Here is a 21,401-nt window from a genome sequence, read left to right as displayed (position 1 = left end):
AATTTGGAAAACAGCTCAACCTCAGACAGATTAAGAAAGCCTGTGAATGTTCTCATTTTCGTCTCACTAATGAATCTTAATTTGATTTAAGTCTGGACTTTGTAGAAAAGTGAACCTTAACCTTAGTCCTGTGGAGAAATGGTTCACTGGAATCTAAAAGACATGTGTAGAAACAGCCTTTCAAGTCTGAAGGCGGTGAAATTCTCCATGTCTGTTTTTGAAAAAAGTCACAACAGAGTTGAACTACGAGGCAGTCGGATCTCTCTCACCTGTCTGTGCAGGGCCCGTGGTGAGGGGCCCGGTGTTGGCGGGGCAATGCGGGGCAAAGTGAGGGTGGGAGTCGACTGGGGGTGAGTAGGGGAAGCGTCTGGAACCTGCAGCAGAGAGCGGCTCTCACAGGGCTGGGATTGGATCGACATCACTGAGACTGCGGGATGAGATGAATCAAGAGTTCATCACACAAAAGGTTGAATCACATCTTGCCTCCGTAGAAACATGCAGCTTTCCAGGAAAAAAAAGAAATCGTGCATGATTAGTGCTACACTGACACATGTAGTAGTTCCTGCAGCATTGTAGTAAATGACACTTTATTATGATAGCACATCTGGAATAAAGGGATCAGCAATTTCAGCTAAAAAATTCAAGAAAGTAATTTAGAGGTGATTAGAAGATGCTGAAATATCAGACATGCTACCAAAACAAAATGTTTTTGGATTTTTTTCTGAATGAATGCTGTCTAAAACATTGAATGGATTGCTAATAAGAGCAGAAATGTTATCTTGAAGCCCTTCATAGATGATAAATAATCTACATTTAGATTCTGGTTACACAAAAAGCTTCACATGATAGATGCAGTAAGGATATATTCACCTCTTGAGGGCTTATTAAGAGACTAGTAATAGGAAAGCAAGTCCAATCTCTGAGAAACTCTGTAACCAGAATCCTTGGTGTTTTGAACACACATATCCCTTGAATCTGTGAGTTCCAGTAAAGCCGTTCCATCATTATGTTCATCTTAAATCAATACCTTCAGCTCAAGCTCGAAAGTCACTGATTCCGCAAACCTCCTGTAATCTGTACACTCGTTCTTTTTTTGGCGCACATGGTTTTTGTGACTTTCCAGCTTGTCCTGAAAGTTAACTGTAGTCTCCTGTTACGTTTCCAGCCATTTAGAAGCTGAGCAGATGAGCCTGTGTGAAGGTTGCAGAGATTCACATGGATCAACTCATCCACTACAGTCAGTACCTTGGGACAGAGCTCGGTCTGCCCACAGCCGGGTCACAACATGCCATTAGAGTCTGACTGCAGATGAAACAGTTTTTGTCAGTGCCTTAAAAAATTTTCCCTTTTTTTCTGCTGCTATTTTGACCGTTTACAAGAAAAAACTAATTCTAGAAAGACAACACACCCATGACGTTATGTAACAATTTTGACACAATGTTAAATCTTGAGTGTTCACATTTTAGCCCTCACTCAAATTTCCCTCTTATTAGCTTAAACAAAAGATAGCAGAATCCATCTTCCCTCACATCATAATTTAGGCTGTTTTCTTGTCATATAATAATCTATTTTGAAAATCAAATTGTGTGTATATATTATCACATATTCTATGTAAGGTTTAGTAAACTGCTCTGTCACTAGTCCTGCATGTTAAAATATATGAACAATTCGTTTGAAGGTTTCAATTAACTCACCCGCATGCTCGTGCTGGGAACTAGCGTCTACCTTCTTTAAGGGGTAGGGGGCGCTAGCAGGGCGAATAGGTTGAAACATGTAGCTGTCATTTGGCAGAGAGTGCATCCTGGATACGGACATCTTGCCTGAAGACAGTAGGTCCTGGTCATTGCACTGCTGTTCTTCCTCCTACAGAGGGCGACAAACACCACAAGCTTCATTAACGCTGCATTCTGCTTCACAAGACAAACTGTCACAACGTGTTAAAATCAATTAGCAAATTCTTCAGTTCATGCCTATGATATTATTTTACAACAGTACGCTGCTAGCAAACACGGTTGACCTCTGACCTCTTCAGGTGAATTCGGGCATGGTCCAATATAAGTTCCTCCCACTGAGCTGTTGTTGGATCCGGTGCTCTGTCTGCGTTGCCTCTCCACTTCCATTTCTAGTGCAATTTCTGCATCCATCTCTGCATCTTCTTTTGCCTCCTATAGAGTGAGAAACATTTCTACTTTACATTTTGCAACCAGTTTTCAGGCCCATCAAAAACTAGAACGAGACACTTTTTGCTAAATGCGTGATATTTTACCACACACGCACATATTTAAATTTTTACTGTTTTCTGTGATCATACCTTGTTGCTCTCCTCCAGGTGTTTCATTAAAACAGCCACCACCACGTTGACCAAAACAAACTGGGCCATGAGCACGAAGGTGACAAAGTAAATCGGAGACACCCAGGGTAGGTAAGACAAACAGTTGATTTCTTTTTCCTGGCATTCTCTTAAAGTGTCCTTTAAGGAACCAAGAGTAAGATTTAGACACCAAAATACAAAGAGACACACAAATCTATAAAAAAAAAGGTGACACAACCGGAAATCTTAGAAAAATATGACAAAATTTACAAGTTAAAACACATGCCTTGTTTTTCTGTCATGCAGATATAACCTGAGTAAAATAAACATACATTATAAGCAACTTGATCAATCACCATGATGACACACATAAATTTTATGTTTTTAAACCAAGAATTGCTCCCAATTTAGTCCTGAAGTGAAAAAAAATGCATAAAGCTCTGAAAAATAATATCTGTTTTGGAGGCAAATAGGTTGATTTGATATTTCTTACAGTTTAGTTCAGCTGTCGCCGACTGAAAAGTTGTCATATTGTTATTATCATTAATATTATTCTAATTTGGAAGTAAAAGAAAGTTGTCAGTTTAAGAGATTTATCAGAATATTGCTTTTTTACATCCACTTTAGAGCATGTGGAGCATGATATTAGACAATCAGATCAGTTTACAGAAACACAGAATTTTATAATCTCACCATATTAAGAAAAAACAGAAGAGTTGCCTTCCAAAAGTTTTATTATTTTATATTGGACCTGTCAACTCATGGAAAATAGATTATAAGATTTTAAAAAGGATAAAGAGCGACATGAGCAGTTTCTCAAACAAGTACTGTAATGCTTCTACATGTGCGCTGTAAAATGGGGAGTTGGCGCCCCCATGCGTTGAGTAGTTGTCACGTGCTCGCTGCTGAGAATAGGGAGATGAGCTTAATGCACAGAATAATATCCTGCTCCAGAAGTTCACATAATTGGCGGCATTCTAATTGGCCGTAGCTGTGGGGGTCGAGAGGTGGAGGGAGGTGGAGATCGTCCATGGTGCCATTCATGCGAGAACTGCCACTGATACAAGGAGCATAAAAGCTGCTAAATATAAAGACATAAAGCCCAGTTTGATTTAATTTTATGACTGATTAATAACTCATTACTGACAATTCTACACAGTTCAAAGGGGACATTTAGCAGCATCTTGTTTCTGTTTCTCAACTGCTTCAGCAAAGGTTGTTTTTTTTCTTCTCCTCGAGGGTGTCTCTAATTGGTCCAACTACAGAACTAACACAGATCAGCTAAAGAGAACACCACAAATGTAGAGGTAACAATTCATACCAAAGCCATGTGAAAGCCATCTCCAAGAGAGTGAATTTAGAGAGTTACAGTAAGATTAGGACAATGTATCTGTTTCTATTTACTCTGATCTGATCCACTTAATGTATTTCATGTCTGTATATATGTGGGTATGTTTGCGTTTGTTCTAGCCCTATTAGGTTGGTAGGTTAAAGGTACATTGTTAACTGTGTAACTATTGTACTGCCTTCGCATTGTACCTCACGATAAAGCATAAATAAAGTTTTGAAAAAAAAGATTAGGACAAGCGTGATGGAAAAAAAAGATTTTTACTCAAATAGGATCAAAACAGCTATGGTTTGATTCAACAAATACTGCAACAAGAAAATATGTTGGAAAATGAACCTACTTTGACTGCTATTCACCAAAATATCCAAAAAGATAATTAACTGAAAAATAATAATTATTGCATGTTTCATTTTAAATTACATCTACCTTAGAGCATGTGGAGCATGATATTAGACAATCTGTTCAGTTGATCTAATCATGTAAAGACAATAACATTATTAAATATTGAGACAATGATCTAACTTTGAATAAAGTCGCTCTTCATTCCTCTCTTTTTATTAAACCTGCCATCACAGATGCAATCATCTGTTTCACGATGGCATCATATAGAAGCTCTAATATTATTTTATAGTGACACTGAATTTGGACTATAGAAGTGAAATTGTTCGAATTTTATTCTCACAATTGGAATATTCTAGTAAACGAATATTTTCCTTAGTCATTAAAATATTTTTTTATTTGCTTATTTGCCAAAAATTAAAGAAAAATAAACTTTCAGCATGAAACCAATTTGACTGAAGGAGTCTTTATGTCATCATCTTTTTTAAAATACATCATAGTGATAGAACAAGATCAAGTCGAAGTACCTTTATAATTATAAAATCCACAAATTTTAACATTCAACCAATATTAAGATAAACAAAAAGTATCAATAAATTTTTTTCAGACCTCATCCTGGAAGACACTCACTCTTTCCTCTTTAAAGAAAAATTAAGTTTGAAAAATTTTACATATTTCCAGTGTGCTGTAAAATAAAGAACTTTCGTTGCCAAACTAACTACTTTACAAGCTATTTTCAATGAGGTGAAAATGAAAATGTTAGTGTTGACATTGCCATGCTAAGCTACTTTACTTCCACATAATTAGTTTTAGAGGTCATTGTTCCAATAATCTAGTCATCAAGTATGACAGTCTTTGTCTTCAGTTCTGTGCATGCGTGTGCGCGCTTGTGTCTTTGTTCATACTTTCATAATCCCATTCCAGTTGTCTCCTGTGGAAACTCGAAACAGTGTGAGGAAGGCCATCCCAAAATTCTCAAATGTTGCGTGACGGCTCAGCCCCTCACACGGGTTGCTGTCGCTGCATTCTAAACAGAACGAAAACATATTTTCGCATTATTTACACATCAGTGCCCTGATAAAACACTCCAACATTGTTGATAAAGTGTTGATAAACTGCACTTTATCAACAATGTTTACCATACAAATGTTGAAAATATTCCAGAGAGAAACAACTCTGTTTTTGTTGTTTTTTTACCAAGTACAAAATGTTTAGAAACTGAAATTAATTCTCCAACATAGAATGCAACCAGTCTACTGTGCCTATAACACTGAATTGCTGTAATTTATGAATACTAATCACTATGCTTACCCCATATATATTTTGCATTAAACATGTAAAATACTTATATCGACTGCTCTTGATCAATTAGATTAAACAAGATGTTTTATTTTTTTGAGAAAGTTTGAGAACATACTGTTGAAGATTAGCTTGATATAAAATAGTCTTTTAAAAGAGAATTCAATTAGGCAAATATCCATACCTTCATTATCATAAAGCTGGCATGAACAAGTTGTTATGAGCCAAATGCACCATTTGACGGGAGAACATTTTGAGTTTTGAGGTAGTAACCTATGGCTTTCTTGACATAAAAAAAAAAAAAAAAACTAAACAAAAAAACATTCAAATTCAAAACTGCCTTTAACTCCTTCCCTGTTGAGAAACATACCAGTTTTTCTACATGTAGACCATAAACCCTGTACACAGTGTCACCATAAAAACCATTCATTTGTAATCATTACAGTAATGCAAAGCATTACTCCTCTACTTAAATATTTGAAACATGCAAGCTTACTTTCAGAGATTATTCTTAAGATTTGAGTCTCAGACTCTGAATCTGAATCAAATCTCAAGTCTTAAGAGTCCAAGTCGTTTGCAGCTTCACTGTATCTGAAGTCCATGTTGCAGACTTGATTCCCCATGTCTGCCATTATTCTAACATGTTTAAAAAACACGCAGGCTAATTTTAAATCAGCCAGAAAGCTTTATTTGAGGCAGACCAGCTCAAAATAAACCCCCTACAAGTGCAGGGCAGCAGAAGAGAAAAAAAAAGGGCTGAGTGAGACAAGGAAGGATTTTCCCACAGGAACAAAATATATTTCACTCCCAACTTGCTATGATAAGCATTTGATTTGATTTTAAGAAAACAAACTGTTTTGTTGTTGTTTTTACGTTATGCATAGCAAACCATCTGGTGCTTTAAAGGAACCAATTTTTGAACATCAGTGGATTTTGTTTTCAGGAAAATTGATAAATAATTGCCAATGTCCCATTTAGAACCTCTAATGGCTTAGTTACATAAAAAAGGAAGAGTACTCTGAAAAGAGAGCTGCTAGGCATGTTAACATGGCAGAGCAGTGAAAATAATTATTTGCAGTGGACATGGAAATCTTTGAGCCAGTTCCGAGAGAACGCCCCTGAGGAGCAATTGTGCAAAATTAAAGCCAAAAGATATCTTTAGCTACTTTAAATTTGGGTCTCACGAACAGGCAGCTGAGGAAGACTGAGACTGTCCACCGTGTATGACGTGTCTCTTTTTTTTCCATATCAGTTAACAAGAGAAAAGGGAGAGGATTTAACAATGTCACTTCAGCTCAGAGGAACTGATTGAGGCAGTTTTGCATAGTAGGGAAAAGGAATCTGTCTTCACTCAGAGAGTTCAGTTTTTATTTTATTTTTTTTCCAATATAACCATTTGTGGTGTCTCGGGAAGAAATGGAAGACACCCAGAATGTCATTTTTAGATTCAATCAGTAATTTCTCTGGCAGAAAGAGAGACCCTCCTTTCCCTTTCTGTCTGACTCATATCGAGGCAGCACGAAGACAGTGTTAGAGATGGTGATTCATCTGGGTGTAGATCAAAAGAGATTATTAATTAGATTTAGTTTTGAGGATCAAAACGAACTAGCATTGGTGTCTGGTGTGATAAAAATAGCTTTACTGGAGTGCTGAGCCATACATGCCATGTACACACCGAGTCATTTCCCTGTAACACCACCTCATCTGCACATGTGCTGTCAGAGATGAGACTCCTCAACATCCACAGGTATTACTCCACCTCTCACTAATTCTTAGCATTTAGGCTGTTCTTCAAGGAGCATTGAAGAACTGTGCTTCAACAAACATAACTTTCCCCAAGCTTTTAGTGGATGAATGAAATACATTGAACTTTTCCTTTATAGTAACTTTGCTCAAATGGCTGCAACAATTTTTATTTCATTTCCCTTAGTGAACGTGCTAATAAGATGTAGAACTCTCATTTAGACAAAAAACATACATGTTTTTCCTGATCGTTTACGAGCTATAAATACTGTTAAAGTGCAAGTAGCTGCAATAGGAAGCTTAAAATATCTTATGATATAAAGAATTTCAAATTTCTTTTATTACTGAAGATGCTGTAAGCACTTGTGACCTACACTACTGCTGGCCCACCTGATAAAATTGCAGAAACAGCTTTAAAATACACTCAATATCATAGGGTTAGCACAACCTGACATCGCCTTTCATTCAGTGAGTTGGTGGGAGTGTTCCTCATTGTTACCACTTCATCACTGACACCCTACATAAGAAGCATAAGTATCTATGAACCCGTAGTAGGTAATTCATTACTTCCTGCTTACTTGTTGTAAAAACACTACAAAATATGTGTCTCGTGCAAATACAGAAGGTATGTGTTGATCTTAATAAGGCAAAAAAAATTAAATAATTGCAATATTTGAAGAGGGGAAAACCAAAACTATGAAAAACAAAGCTGAACTTGTTCTGCACAGTATTGCAGGGTAGGTAAAAAAAAAGGAACACATTCTTCATTACACTGTCAACTAAACAATGGATGGCATAATGGGGTCATCAAGTCCCCATAAAAATTCACTTCAAAACTTGTGTACATTGACAATAAAATACATCCAAGGTTATTTGTGTCTACTTTATTTTTCACAGAACATTTCAACTTGGCTTCTCCTTGGTTAGATGAAAAATGAAACGAGGATATGTTGTGCATCATTTTAACGTTAAAAACGTAGAATTTACAGAATTTGCACTTTTTAAATATGGCTCTACCTCCATTTTCTCCAGCTCCATATTTCCAAACCGAAACATGTTTTATAGAAAAGTCAGAGGCATCCATACAAAACAAATAGCTTTTCTCAGCACTCTCGGCAATATAAGAATCACAGTAAACAACAACAACAAAAAAAAGCTGGATATTTTCGCCTTATGAAAACACATCACTTTCCTGTGGCACATGCAGCAGGAGGTATAATGACATTTCCCAGAAAGCATAAGCTCTCATCAGCAAGTTGTTTCTATGTTGTCTTCCCAGATGCCTGATGTGGCTAATCCTCTCACAGAAAACGAGTTGGATGTTGCAGGCTTGTCAGGAGAGCAACATGAAAATAAACATGAACATGCAAACGGTTTGTTCCTTCAGAACAAACCCCCACTCTCATAAAAAAATGAAAATAAGAAAAAATAAAATAGAGCGGTAGGGAGACAGATAGGGTACACAGTGAGAAGCAACAAAAACGATTCAGGCAGGGAAATTTGCTTTAAGCTGTGAGCGCGGGAACAATAAGTGAATCTCAAGCCACTTTTCGCTGAAGCATGGAGTCTAGTGCGAGTGTTGTTTTTCCGGCTGACGTGTGTGCGTGCGTGTGCATGTGACTGACCCAGTTTGCCGAAGAGTTCCACTCCCAGGGCAGCATAAATGAAGAAGAGCAACATGAAGAGGAGACCAAGATTTCCCACCTGGAAGCGATACACATGTTAGACTCCCCTCTCCACAAAAGAGAGCGGCAGTGTAAATATTGCTCGTTTGAAACTCCAGGGAACACAACGATTAAGACTGATGTCAATGTTTTATTGGATTTAGTGTGTCTGACACATATTTGACTTCATTTACGGTGAGACCAAAATAGAAAAAAAAAAAGTCTTCCCAGAATATAAATTCTTTGCTGTTTGACATGTTTTGCAAATAAAGCAGCCAACACCTGCTCAAAATGGAGATTAAACAGATGTTGAATAAAGCTAAAGCTGCTTGCAGATCCAAACACCATGTTCTTGCAGCTCATGATAAGAGAAAGGCAATGTCCTTCTCCTCTCTCTTGTATTATGCTAAGAAACTACAGAGTAAGAAAGGGCCCATAAAGTGGCAAAATGGGGAGACCGGGTTATAGAGCCTGCTTTTAATAAATGCCTGCTTGAATGACAGCACCGTTTTCTTTGTCAGTCTGCAAGATATGCAATCTTACAGTGGTTGAGCTCTAATAAGAGTCGTTGTTTACCTGCGGCAGTGCTTGCATGACAGTATCCAGGAGAGCTCTCATTCCCTTTGCCATCTTTAGAAGTTTTAGGACTGCAGGAGACACACAAAAAGGTTTAAAGCAGTCTTTTGTGAGTTTTAGCCAGCTATTGTTGCAGAGCAAATGTCCTATTCATTATACAACACTAAAGAAATAGTTGTCCTGTCATATAGGATGTGATTACATTTCAGAAAGCCATTAATGAATTTTCAAAGCATTTAAATTAACACATGGAGTTTTAAAAAAATACACAAGTTTGGTTATTTTGTATATGCTTGTGCGTGTGTACCTCGTGCAATGCGCAGCACTCTCATGATTCGGATGATGGTAGGATTTATTGGCAAAGCAGCTTTCATTTTCAGTTCTTCCAGAGTGATTCCCATAATGGACAAGGCAACTATTCCAACATCCAGCTGATTCCACCTAAACACAAGTTTAAAATAATTTTAATGCCACTAAAAGACTAACAGTGAAGTAACAAAATGACTTGTGACAAATGAAAACAACAGTTTTTCCGTGCTTCACAGTACAACGCAGTGCAAAAGTATGTTTCACCTTTGAGCCTTTTCATAGTTTATCATGTAAAAAAAAAACTGTGAAAGACGGTCATGGTTTTCTGCGGTAGGGAAGCTAATCAGAATTGACCATTATTTATAGCTTATTGTTTTCCAAGGAGGAGAATGGAAATAACAATTTACGGTAAGTGTTACTGGAAATGACACCCATAATTAACAACAACAACAAAAAAACAGTTTTAACTGAAATCCCTATCAACAAAAGAATGGATGGGTTTTCCAGAAACATACTGTAGCATATCATTTAGCTAAAAAATCCTTAAACGTCACAAACGTACTTAGAGCAGTGACAATGTCAAATAACTACAGCTTCAGTTCATAATGCTGTAATTTCAAATAGAAATTACAGCATTAATAAGCTCAAGCTTTGTCCTGGAAGACCATCCCATCTTTGTGACACTGATGTTTGCTTCTGAATCCAAACCTATGCATTAACTGTGCTGCGTTTTGTATGTTCAAAACTAAGACTGGCGGCCTCTGAATACAGAAAACCCTCTGCAGTCTCTAATGTTTGGTGCCTTCCTTAGGGTGGTGATGACCTTAGGTTGATGATGTCTGACATGGAGGTTTCAACAAAGAAATTAACTGTACTTTCTTCAATATTTACAGAGCTAAAAGAAGAACAAGAGGATGGGAAACAGACCTAATATTAGTTCTGCCAGACTGTTGATCGTAAACAGTGAGCCAGGCATTTAAATTAATGGGTAGACCACCCACTTATCTCGTCGGGGGAGAAAACAGTAAATTTAGCCCTTAGACAAGTTGGACACACTCACCGTGCTGAGTCTACTTTACTAAACTGGAAGCCAAGAAACAATGTTAAAATACTGGGATGGTATTATTTTTTGTGGCTACCTATCACACACCATGGATTTGGTGTTCAGTGCACATGAAAGTGTTTCATATTTGCACGTATGGTCTATTGTACCTGTCTTTGAAGAACCGATGGAAGCCAAAGGCCACAAGTTTGAGCAGAGCCTCGATGACAAAGATAATGGTGAACACGTAGTTGCAATACTTCAGAACCTCCTCCAAATACTGCAGGAACACACACACCAACATGTGAAGGACATCTCGCACACAAAATACTTTAATAACTGATCGGAAAGTATTGATCAGTTATGGCTGATCGGATATGGCTTTCATTTTTAACAGGCAAACGCATCATTAAGGTCAGCAGATTTTAAAATACATGTACACCCAAAAATGATTACTGCTCAAGTTAATTATTATTAAAGCAGCTTGGGATTTTGAAAAAAATTTACTCTCTTTTTGAAAATAGAAAAAGAGTAATCAGGGATTGGGGAAAATTTTGTCATTCAAGATTTATCTAGATTTATTTAAAGCAAATATGCACGGGTGCAGACATTACCTGTGGCTGATTGTAGTGCTCGATGCTCATTGTGAAGACATTGATACAAATGATGAAGGTGATGAAGAGATCCAGGTAGTGGCTTGTGCACAGAGTGTGGATGGTCAGGCGCACAGGAGAGTAGTCGGCGTAGTACGGTCTCTGCTTGGCCTCTGAAACACATAAACACACACACACACACACAAACAAGCAAACAGAGAAAGTGAGAAAAGGGTAAATGTGGGAGACAGTTTTTGGTAACATGCCACGTCCAGTCATGTGCATGTGCACAATGAGGCGATAGTTATTCTTTATTTAGGCTTATTTAGGCTTATCTATCGTTATTTAGGCTTAAAAACGATAGATTTTTTTCTATCGTTGTTTGACTAGGATTGTATCCAGATGCTTCTCGCTGTCACAAAATGCTTGTGAAGAATATGATCCCAATTCCTGTGCACATGACTGGGTCTGTGGTGTTTTCTAATTTGGAAAGACATGAGAGTACCAGGTGGGCTCATCATTTATTCATTCAGAAACCTGTTTCCTTTGTTAATGGCACAGTACATATCTGTAAGAAAAGATTGTGAAGAAACCAACAGGCTATGCACACTAATCAGATACATCATGGATATCGGTTGCATGATTTTAAGTAACTTTAAAGTTTCCCTGTTTTACCCCAGCTACTACAAAACTGTTCTACTAATATAAAACTCTGATTAGTCATGTTGGTTCCTTCGTCCCTTTTTCTGCTTTGTTTTTTTGTTTGTTTGTTTTATCCCTGCCTCGGGATGTTTCCACTAGTTTACATTGTTCGCTACTGGATTCTTTCATTACAGTCTCCTGTTTTCTACCTGTATTGCTTGACCTAAGAGCCCTGTGTTATTCTCTGTGAGTTCTCATTGTTTTATTTAGGTAATGACTTTTACCACTTTCTATCTCTGTGCTGGGGTTCTCTTCAAACTAAAACCTGGCAGAAGAATCCTGCAGTGAAGAGGGTTGTAAAATTAACAGCAGAGGTCTTCATAACTGTGCCACTGGTCCATTTTGTAGGAAGCAATTACTACTTATGGGGAATTATTTCCCCCCGCAGTGAATACATGTATTTCAATTTGAGGTTGCATTTTTCAAAGTGAGATTGTGCAGCTCCAATAAAAGGTGAAATTATTGAAATGGTATTATACTTTCAACCAGGACACTCTTCCAACAGGAAGACAATCTCTGCATTGTACTCTACTAAAGCTATGACTGTGGATATCCATTCTGATTAATATAAAAGGAACCCACAGCCTGCTTCTGAATAGTGACCTTCTGTACACTAAAGGGAATTATATTCACCACATGAGGAAACTGTACTCACATGTTGGATGCTAGTGTGTGATAAAGTAAAGATGAAGTAGAAAAAGGCTACCCATGTGAAAAAGCAGAATTCTAAGCATATCAGGTTAGTGATACAGTCTTTATTGATTAAATATCCCACATTTAAATCAATCATTTTAAACACTATATTCCTCTTGGCTTCATGGTAATATTTTCTAATTGTCCGGTTTTGCTGAAGAATGGCTGTGATGGTGAAGAAATACTGAAGCCTCTCTCGTCTCAAATAGAATCACTTCAAAATAAAATCTCAGTCGGTCAAAACTATATTCTGCAGCGCTGAATGAGTTTGGACTGGCCCAATTCTGGTTTACGAATATATTCTGAAACAGTTTAGCTCAAAACTGTTTTACTGAATGTTTTGGACCACTGAGATGTAATAATGAACAAAACATCAGGCCCGTCCTCCAATCACACCATAATCTATTAGATAAAGTAATTTTAAAAAAAGCAAGGCAAAGAGCTGTACTCTGTCAAATTATGCTACATCCAGAAACTCAAAATATTTAATTGGGATTTCACAGGAAGGGCATTATTTGGGAGTGGAAGGAAAAGGATGTTTGGCTTTAAACTTTATTTTTTTTCTTTTTAAACAGATTTGCATTTGTGATCAGTCCTATTTAATCACGCTCCTTCAAATAAAAATCACTGGAACCAACTGTCTTCAGAAGTCATCTAATCCGTGAATTCATTTGATCTAAAAGTGATTTATTCTGTATATAATTACAGCTGTTCCAGGAAGAGGTACTATTTGTGCAAAAGAAAATTAGTGGAACTAAAACTTTGTGGAAACTACTGGAAAAATAGTTGTCAATTAAAAACTATGAACTATTAAACCTAACTTAAAGGGAGTTAAATGCAGGGCAATCCTGAAGGAAGCATTGTTAGAGGTCAATAAAATACCTGAGTAGGGCACATGTTCACTTCCTAGCAGGACACTGTCCCTAAATACAACCAGAACTTCAATGTAGTGTTTATCTTAAAACTTATTTATCAGCTCAAACTGAAAATTTGCCCAGACTTGAAAATTGCTGGACACAGAAACTTATTATCCTGAATTAATGAGCTTCAATCAAGAAGAATGGGTAAACGTTTCTCATATGCAAGCATACAGAGACAAAATCAATAAGACTTTTAAAGGTGATTGCATTGAACATTGACTCCATAAATGACTGACTCAGAGGGCTGAATAGAAATGCAAGCAACTGTTTCTTGTTTTTATCTCTTCAGATTTTTTTGTATCTCTATGTATCTTTTTCTTCCACTTTGCAGTTATGCACAATTTTGGTTGTAGCATGAAAGATTGATGAATAGTTTTCAAGGTCATGACATTTGAATCAACTGTCTTTTTTCCACTCATCTCGACTTAAAACATTGCTATGCGCAAAAAGATCAGTTGTCAGAGTATTTGAGTGCATTTTTGTGCTGCTAAGTTTCTGTTCCCTAACGGCTGGAACCAAAAATTTACGAACAGCTCCGTTACCCAAGATATTACCCAAATGATTAACAGGAATAGCAGCCAAAATGTCTGCTATGTTTCTGAGTCTGCCAGTCAAAGCCCGTTTGGAGAAAATATTTCTTTTCTACCAGAGTCGAGAGGCATCTCAGGGTCTTACACATGCATTGGGAGAGAGGGAGGGAGGGAAGGGATATAGGAAATTCACAAACGAAAATTTTATCGGATAAAAATTTTCCGGGATGCATGCGAAAATTGCAAATGAAATTAGGCTAAAATAATTTTTATTATTTATATTTAGTGTGACTAAATCAGAACTGGTCATACGAATTTGGAATTTTGAGTAAAAATTTGAAATTTCGTATTTTGCTGACGGTGATAATTTTTATTCACTGACTTTTCCATGCTGGGTTAGGAAGGGACAGGACTGGCTGCAGTCATGCGGTTACATGCGTCAGATTGGCATAGCCCACAGCTTCCTGCAGTGAGCTAGCCAGTCTTATAAACTCTCCCTCATTCCAGCTGTTGTTTTGCTAATCATTGCCCTATCTTTATTATCTTTTTTACATATGTTTTTTTTTTTTTCTTTCAAGCTCTGAAAGCAGGCAGTGCTCAGAAAAATAGACTACCGACCAGCCCCTCCATTCTCCTTACTCCTGCGCTTTTTATCTATCATTTTGAGCCTCTTCTCCTCCCGTAAACGGGCCTCTTCCTCCTCCTGGTCCTGCCGGCACTTGTGGAAGTTTTCCACCACGACACCGACGAACATGTTGAGGACGAAGAAGCTGACGATGAGCAGGAAGGAGATGAAGTAGAGCAACATCCAGGGGTTGTGGTTCCTCACAGGCTGAAGATAGGGGGAAATTCAAACTTTTAAATTAAATAAAAAAAAAATGTTTGTATGAAGACAAGCAGATGACAAACACATTTAAGTCACACAGCTTATGTCTTTAATGCAAAACATGGGAAAGCAAATTATAATGACATTTCTGTTATTTTATCTCATTTATTCTATTGGTAAATTTTTCTTTTTAATTGTTTTTGTTGAAGTGTTGCATATTTCAGCAATTACTCCCTCTAGTTTTGGATGCCGTGCAGCTGAAAATATATTTGCTCTTACTTTTTTTTTTAACTTTCCGACAGTTGTTATGATGCAGAACCATAGAAACAAGGTATTATTTATTTCAACAGGGAGCAGCTGATTAGCATCTCAAAATCTCAATTAATTTTAACGACTTTCCAAACATACATCCAGACAGAAATTTGAAGAGGAGTGACAAAAGAAAATGGGTTGGATTAGCGCTCACCAATAACAGATCATTTCCCAGTGGGATAAATATTACACTCTATTGCCTTGGTATTATATAAAAAATTACAAAAGATTGTATTTTTTGTCATTCAGACGACTGTGACTCAACAGGTCATTCAGTCATTCAGTCCTGCAGACAGAATGCAAATACTTGCCTGTTGATTCACTCCGACTGCATCTAGTCCATCATACATGATGTTGACCCAACCATCCTTACACGACAGCACAAACAAAGACATCAAAGCCTGGAGACAGAAAGGTAGTTGTACTTTAACAAACTTGCATTACCTTTACTTTGATGGTGCGCTTTAATGTGACTGAGAAATGCAGATTATGTCAATATTGTGCAAGCTTCATATAATCACAGATTCATTTGATTCATCCACACCTGAATCAAGTTGTCAAAATTGTACTTCCTTCGTATCCACTTGTAGTTGGCAAGTTCACAGTCTGACTTGTTAGTGATGTTTTTTGTGTCCAGACCCTCACAGTGGTAAAACTTTCCTTTGAACAGCTGGAAAAAAACAAAACAAAAAAACAGGCAAAAGAAAAAATGGCATCTTCAGTGCTATTTGACTTTTATTAAGCTGTAACCTCAGGTGTGTTCAGCAAATAATGGCAACAATAAAAGTGTGTTTCAAAGAGTGAATTGTTCCAGCAGAATTTAAGTGCTTGTAAAAAAAATAGCCTAAAGGTCATGTTTTTTTTTTTTGTTGTTGTTTTTTTTAACACTATCTCTAGTTGTGCATTTTCTTCCAAACTCACACCTTTGAAGAAGAAAAACACCAATATCTTCTTTTTGGATATTCTAGATGCTTTTCAATCCACACGTGCACTGCTGTGCATTGACATTTACACAACAATAGGTAAAATAACTCAGGAGAGTGGCAGAAAGAGAGATGCATCACAAGTGTGGCATGAGTAATTGGCGTAGTGCAAGCTTGTGCGATTGAGTAGTGGGACAGTAACCACCTGGACCCCCAAGATTCCAAACACGATGAAGAAGGCGCAGCAGATCAATACAATGTTCCCAATAGGTCTCAGAGAGGTGATGAGTGTCTCTACGACCAGCTTCAGACCGGGGGCGCGACTGATCACCCTGGAACACACGGTTATACACTCAGATAGGGACAAATTAAATAGGCTTACAGCAGTTCCTGTAAATTAGCATTGAAGTGATATAAATAGTCAATGTGCACCTGAAATAAAAAAGTTAAAAAGATGCAATAACCTGGTTTTGTGTAGACCCTAAAGACAAAAGTTTAAGTATTTTCAGCCGACATTCTTCTTTGGAAGAGGTTGATCAGTATTTAGCACCATAGCAGTGAACTATTCTGTTGCTAAAAAAACATAAACAAAATTTCTGTGCATCCCTGACTTTCTATCAGACACCAACAACCATCAGTTTTGACACTGTATTTCACCATCTCACTCCTTTAAATTTAGAAAAGTCACATTTTTGTAATGTCATTGTTCTTCTGTCCCACTTTATCATGGTGCATATTAAACACACTGTATTTTCTTTGTACACTTTGCCCGAGTAATGTTTGTACAATAGTATCCTTTGCAAATTCTCTACAAATTTGTGATAGATTTGAATTCTTAGTTAGATTAATAGTTCATGGGACCAGTGGTATTATTTATGTAATTGTTGGACCTCAAAAAGATGGTATTTTAACAAGATCTCAAACTTTTTTCACATTCTACACACAAACACACTATGCACCTCAGAGGGCGAAGGGTGCGTAGAAGACGAAGGACTCTGAGAATCCCCAGAATCCTGTTGGTGCCGGTGTAGGCCAGAGAAACTAGAATGTCCACCAGAGACACAAAGACCAACACTCCATCCAAAACGTTCCAACTGGACTGAAGGTAGGTTTGATTCCCAAAGCAGAAACCAAGAGCAACAACCTGAGGGAACAGTTAAAGCAGCAGGAAGTTACTACAGCACAATTTAAACCCTCTGGTTTCCCCCCACCCCTGCTGTCTGAGGTTAAAAAAAAAGTCAAACAAATATAATTGAAGATACTGTTTTTTTTTACCTTGATGGCCATTTCTGCTAGAAAGATCACAGTGAAAATGTAGTTGGACACACTTAGAAATACTCGCTCCTAAATAGAAAACAAAAACAAAAGAAAGTAACAAGACAATGCTTAAACAAAGTATAGCTAAGTTAATCCCATTGACCAAAACAAGATGCTTGTAATGATGACACATTCTGCTCTAAAAGCAGCAGGAGTTCCCTTTATATGTCTCAGCTTGTAAAAAGATTGCACGTTTGGAAGACGTGCAATGTTTATAAGAGTAAGGCTTCATTTTGCAAAGGCATTCACTTTCTCTCTTTCAGAGGGTATGAAATGTAACAAATTACGTAAAACCGCTAATTTAATCCAAGGGTTTTCTGAAAAATGTAGTAATAATAATAATAATAATAATAATAATAATAATAATAATAATAATAATAATAATAATAATAATAATAATAATAAGTTTTCTACTGACACATGCCATGCCTTTTTTATGTAATCAGTTTTTATTTTATTTTTTTTATTGAAATAACAAATACTGTGGCACCTTGACTTGTATATAAAGGTAGGATTTTTTTTTTACTTTTGCTCTTTTTTTAAAGTTGGTATTGACATGCAAAGATGGACCTGAAAGAAAAGTTTTACTTGAGTAACTTCAACTCTGCTATCACATTTATTTGTCAGGTGGTAAATAAAACCTAAATCTGAAATCAACACAACATCTTTGTTTTTTTTGTTTTTTTTTTTTGTTGTTTTTTTTTTTTCATTAGTATATCTCAACATTAATGTTTTTAGTATGAGAAAAGTGAGTGAAATCCATGGTCTGGAAAAGACAAGTGGACTGTGTGTGAACAAAAGTGATTATGTAAACCATGTTTGTCCATGACTCACTGTGCTGTTAGCCTTTATATCAGGCCTCTCCAGAGCGATAGTGATGCAGTTGAGGAAGATGAAAACCAGAACCACATGGTCGAAAAATTTGTGAGTGATCACAGCTTGGCACCACACACGGACTCTAAACAGACAAAGAGAGTCAGATACCAAAATACCTACTGTGGCTCTGAGCTACGAACCAAACATTTAGAAGAATGACAACAGGGAACTTCACCGAAGCTGAACAAAATTTTGAAATTGTGGAAAAGGCGGAATGACAAAGTCAACAACTATCTGTGAAAATACAGATTCATTCATTTTGTGTAAAAACTCAAAATTAACAGAGACATTGGGTAGTGACTGGAATCAGACAATCATCTTGATTGACCTTGAAAAATAATGAATTGCTTTGAAGCTGAAAAATGATTTTTTTTTTCAATCATTTTACTAAAAGCTACCTCATCGACAATCACCTCTTTTTCGGATATTCATTGTTAAGAAGTTCCAGTGTCAGAAATTTACTATTGAGTTAAGAGAAACACAAAAATAGAATTTTAAAAAAAAATTATTTATTTATTTTTTTTATTTAAGCTCAGACTAGTTTGCCATTTTTATGCCTTTTCTTCTTTTAGCAGATAACAGGGAGGCTAAAAGGTGTGTGTGCGCGTGTGTGTGTGGGGGTCTTACGGGTTCTCCGGTGCAAACAGATAGAGCGTCCAGCTCTCGTGTTCCTTACACCAGCGGGGCTTCATATTGTGGAGCTCCCTCCTGACCCAGTAGCAGAAAGGACTCTGCAGCAATGAGAGGACATATATATTTGTAATTGTCAGAAAATCACCAGCATCTTCTCTGTTATTCACTCGAGCATGCTGTAAACCACAGCTACAATCCCTATTAAACTGCAGTTTGCATCGTGATGGCAAATTGTAAAATTTTTACTACTACCACATTCGTTTTGTTAACTGCCCTCTGTTAAATTTTTTTATCTAATTCAGAAGGCAGCAAGCAAACTGCTTATTAAACAAGCTCCTTTAGCAGCACAGTGATTGAGCTCCAACAAAGGCTTTTATTGATTAATCTCCATTATAGAGCATTGTGACAGCCTGATTGTTTTGTCAACATAACTTGAACTAAAAGGAATCTGAAATTACAAATAAACAATCAGAGGCATTCTGTGTCTTGCAGTGTCCAATCACATTCGGCATTTTTGTCTGAAGTTACAATAAATTAACACAAACAGATCAAACATTTGTTTTCTGAAGTGAATGTGTCTTGCATTTCTAAAACAAACCAAAAATACAGACATTATGTTGTGATTTGTGATGTTTTTATTTAAAACTATGGTGATACAGCTGAATGTGTTTTCTGGTAATTTGTGGATTTTGTATGGATTTTCTGAAATGTAAACAATTTAAAATAAAACCTTTGCATGTGGTTGAGCCTTCGCATTGACCTGACTTGGACACATCGCAGACAAGAGATTGAATTGTTGTACATAACTAACAGTGTGTCAGAAAAACTTGACTTTCGACCTGTTTGAGGGATCGGCTGGCCCAGGTTTGACTATTCTGAAAAGTTCTCCTTGTTTGCACCAAATGTTCATCAAACTTTTGCATAAGGTTCTTGAAACAATTTGGTTTTCCTCAGTCCACAGAGATTTATCTCTTAACACGATTCAGAATCATTCCAGCTATCTGGTCCAAGCATAATCCACAGATCAAGCAGAACTTTTTTCTCATGTGCTCTCCGACGACGTTTATTTGATCGGTTAGACTTTTAATGTGATAATTTTTAATGTAGATTAGCAAAAATGTAATTCTATGTCTGTTTCCCTGGGACTTTTGATGTTTTTTTCCATGTGCACTATTGGAGAGGAAGAAGCAACAGCATCTTTCATCCTTGGAGCAAGGAAGACTTTAAGTGATGCTTTAAGGTCTGCTCCGTTATTGTTATTATTATTATTTTTTTACAGTATGTGCTCTGTTTCTTGTAATTGTTTATCTTGTAACAGTGACAAGAGAAACATCTGGTGAATTGATGGTTCTGAAGACTTGAAAACCTCTATTCCATTAAATACATAATTTAGAATCAGCTTTAGCTCAAAACAAGCTTTCATCAGACCTCCTGACTGTCCAATAAGTCAGATGAAGTGGAAGCTGGATGGACTGAAACAGTATAAGCCAGTAGGTTCTGCCTCAGATGACTGCAGCTGTGGGATGCATCAAAGATGGTCTAGAGAGCTAATTGACCACTTTGTGGCATGGTGTTGGAACAATCATCTCATCTTGTATATGAACAAAACAAATTAGATAATTGTAGATTTGATGAGAAACAGGAATGAGTCAAACCGTATTTATCATGGAAAAGAAGTAGAGGTGATGAAAGAGTGCAAATACATCAGTGTTCGTGTGAACAACAGGCTGGACTGGAGATGCTATAGTGAAGCAGTATACAAGAAGGGATAGTATACAGTATATTGTACTTCTTGAGAAAACTTAAGAAAATAGAAACTATGAGTCTGCGGTGGAAAGTGAAATATCTTCTGCAGTCAGCTGCTGGAGTGGTGGCATTGGACTAAGGGGCTTTTAACAATCTGATTTAAAAGGTGGGCTTCTTCAGGGCTTCCAGAGCCCACCTTTTAAATCTGATACTTTACAAGGACATATTGGACCACCAGGAGTTTGCTCTTTACAAAACTGTTAAACAACAACAGTGAAAATCCTAGAAAATCCTCCTGCTCAGAGCTTTCATTATCTAGTCTTTGAAGAAATTAGGACAGTTTGGGTTACAACCACATTCATTCTGCCTTTCCGAATATTAAGGTATTTTTGAATTGATTTGAACTTAATCAAACTGAAAAAGCTGCTTAATCATTTATAAGTATATTTAAAAGTATTTCTTACAATATGTTTCTTGTTAGGGATTTGTGCTTGGATTTGTGCCATGTTTCTTTCATCTACTGAAAGAAACATATATATAAAAGTAGAAAACAGACAACAACAACGGGTAATATAAATGATTACATTAAGATTGGTTCTTAACTTTCGATTATTTTGAGATTGATTCTTAAATTGCGACAACTCTATATACATTTCCTAAACAAATTAATGTGTTACCCTTACTTTAATTTACAGTGTT

At 36.8% G+C, this 21,401-nt stretch overlaps 1 protein-coding gene across 3 annotated transcripts in view; it reads right to left on the bottom strand.

Moving 5' to 3' along the window:
• Positions 1–21,401, bottom strand: part of cacna1ha (calcium channel, voltage-dependent, T type, alpha 1H subunit a) — a 120,803-nt gene that overhangs the window by 6,407 nt on the left and 92,995 nt on the right. Inside the window, exons 20-38 of one of the 3 annotated variants that reach the window (XM_055035055.1) lie at positions 18,951–19,054; positions 18,282–18,405; positions 17,406–17,474; positions 17,090–17,274; positions 16,336–16,462; positions 15,752–15,877; positions 15,519–15,608; positions 14,688–14,901; positions 11,246–11,397; positions 10,802–10,911; positions 9,588–9,721; positions 9,281–9,351; positions 8,666–8,744; positions 4,904–5,025; positions 2,312–2,470; positions 2,025–2,165; positions 1,695–1,863; positions 1,246–1,302; positions 386–427 (exon numbers count right to left, since the gene is read on the bottom strand). In XM_055035055.1, the coding sequence (XP_054891030.1) occupies positions 1,292–1,302; positions 1,695–1,863; positions 2,025–2,165; positions 2,312–2,470; positions 4,904–5,025; positions 8,666–8,744; positions 9,281–9,351; positions 9,588–9,721; positions 10,802–10,911; positions 11,246–11,397; positions 14,688–14,901; positions 15,519–15,608; positions 15,752–15,877; positions 16,336–16,462; positions 17,090–17,274; positions 17,406–17,474; positions 18,282–18,405; positions 18,951–19,054 (2,187 nt within the window). In that variant the 3' untranslated portion in view covers positions 386–427; positions 1,246–1,291. Of the gene's footprint in view, positions 1–269; positions 428–1,245; positions 1,303–1,694; positions 1,864–2,024; positions 2,166–2,311; positions 2,471–4,903; positions 5,026–8,665; positions 8,745–9,280; positions 9,352–9,587; positions 9,722–10,801; positions 10,912–11,245; positions 11,398–14,687; positions 14,902–15,518; positions 15,609–15,751; positions 15,878–16,335; positions 16,463–17,089; positions 17,275–17,405; positions 17,475–18,281; positions 18,406–18,950; positions 19,055–21,401 lie in introns of those variants that run through there. The other 2 variants (XM_055035053.1, XM_055035054.1) reach the window with 2 other exon arrangements.

This window comes from Poeciliopsis prolifica, unplaced genomic scaffold, assembly GCF_027474105.1.
Source record: "Poeciliopsis prolifica strain line A6 unplaced genomic scaffold, Auburn_PproV2 SCAFFOLD010, whole genome shotgun sequence".
Taxonomy (NCBI): Eukaryota; Metazoa; Chordata; class Actinopteri; order Cyprinodontiformes; family Poeciliidae; genus Poeciliopsis; species Poeciliopsis prolifica.
This window is presented reverse-complemented; position numbering and strand designations above follow the sequence as displayed.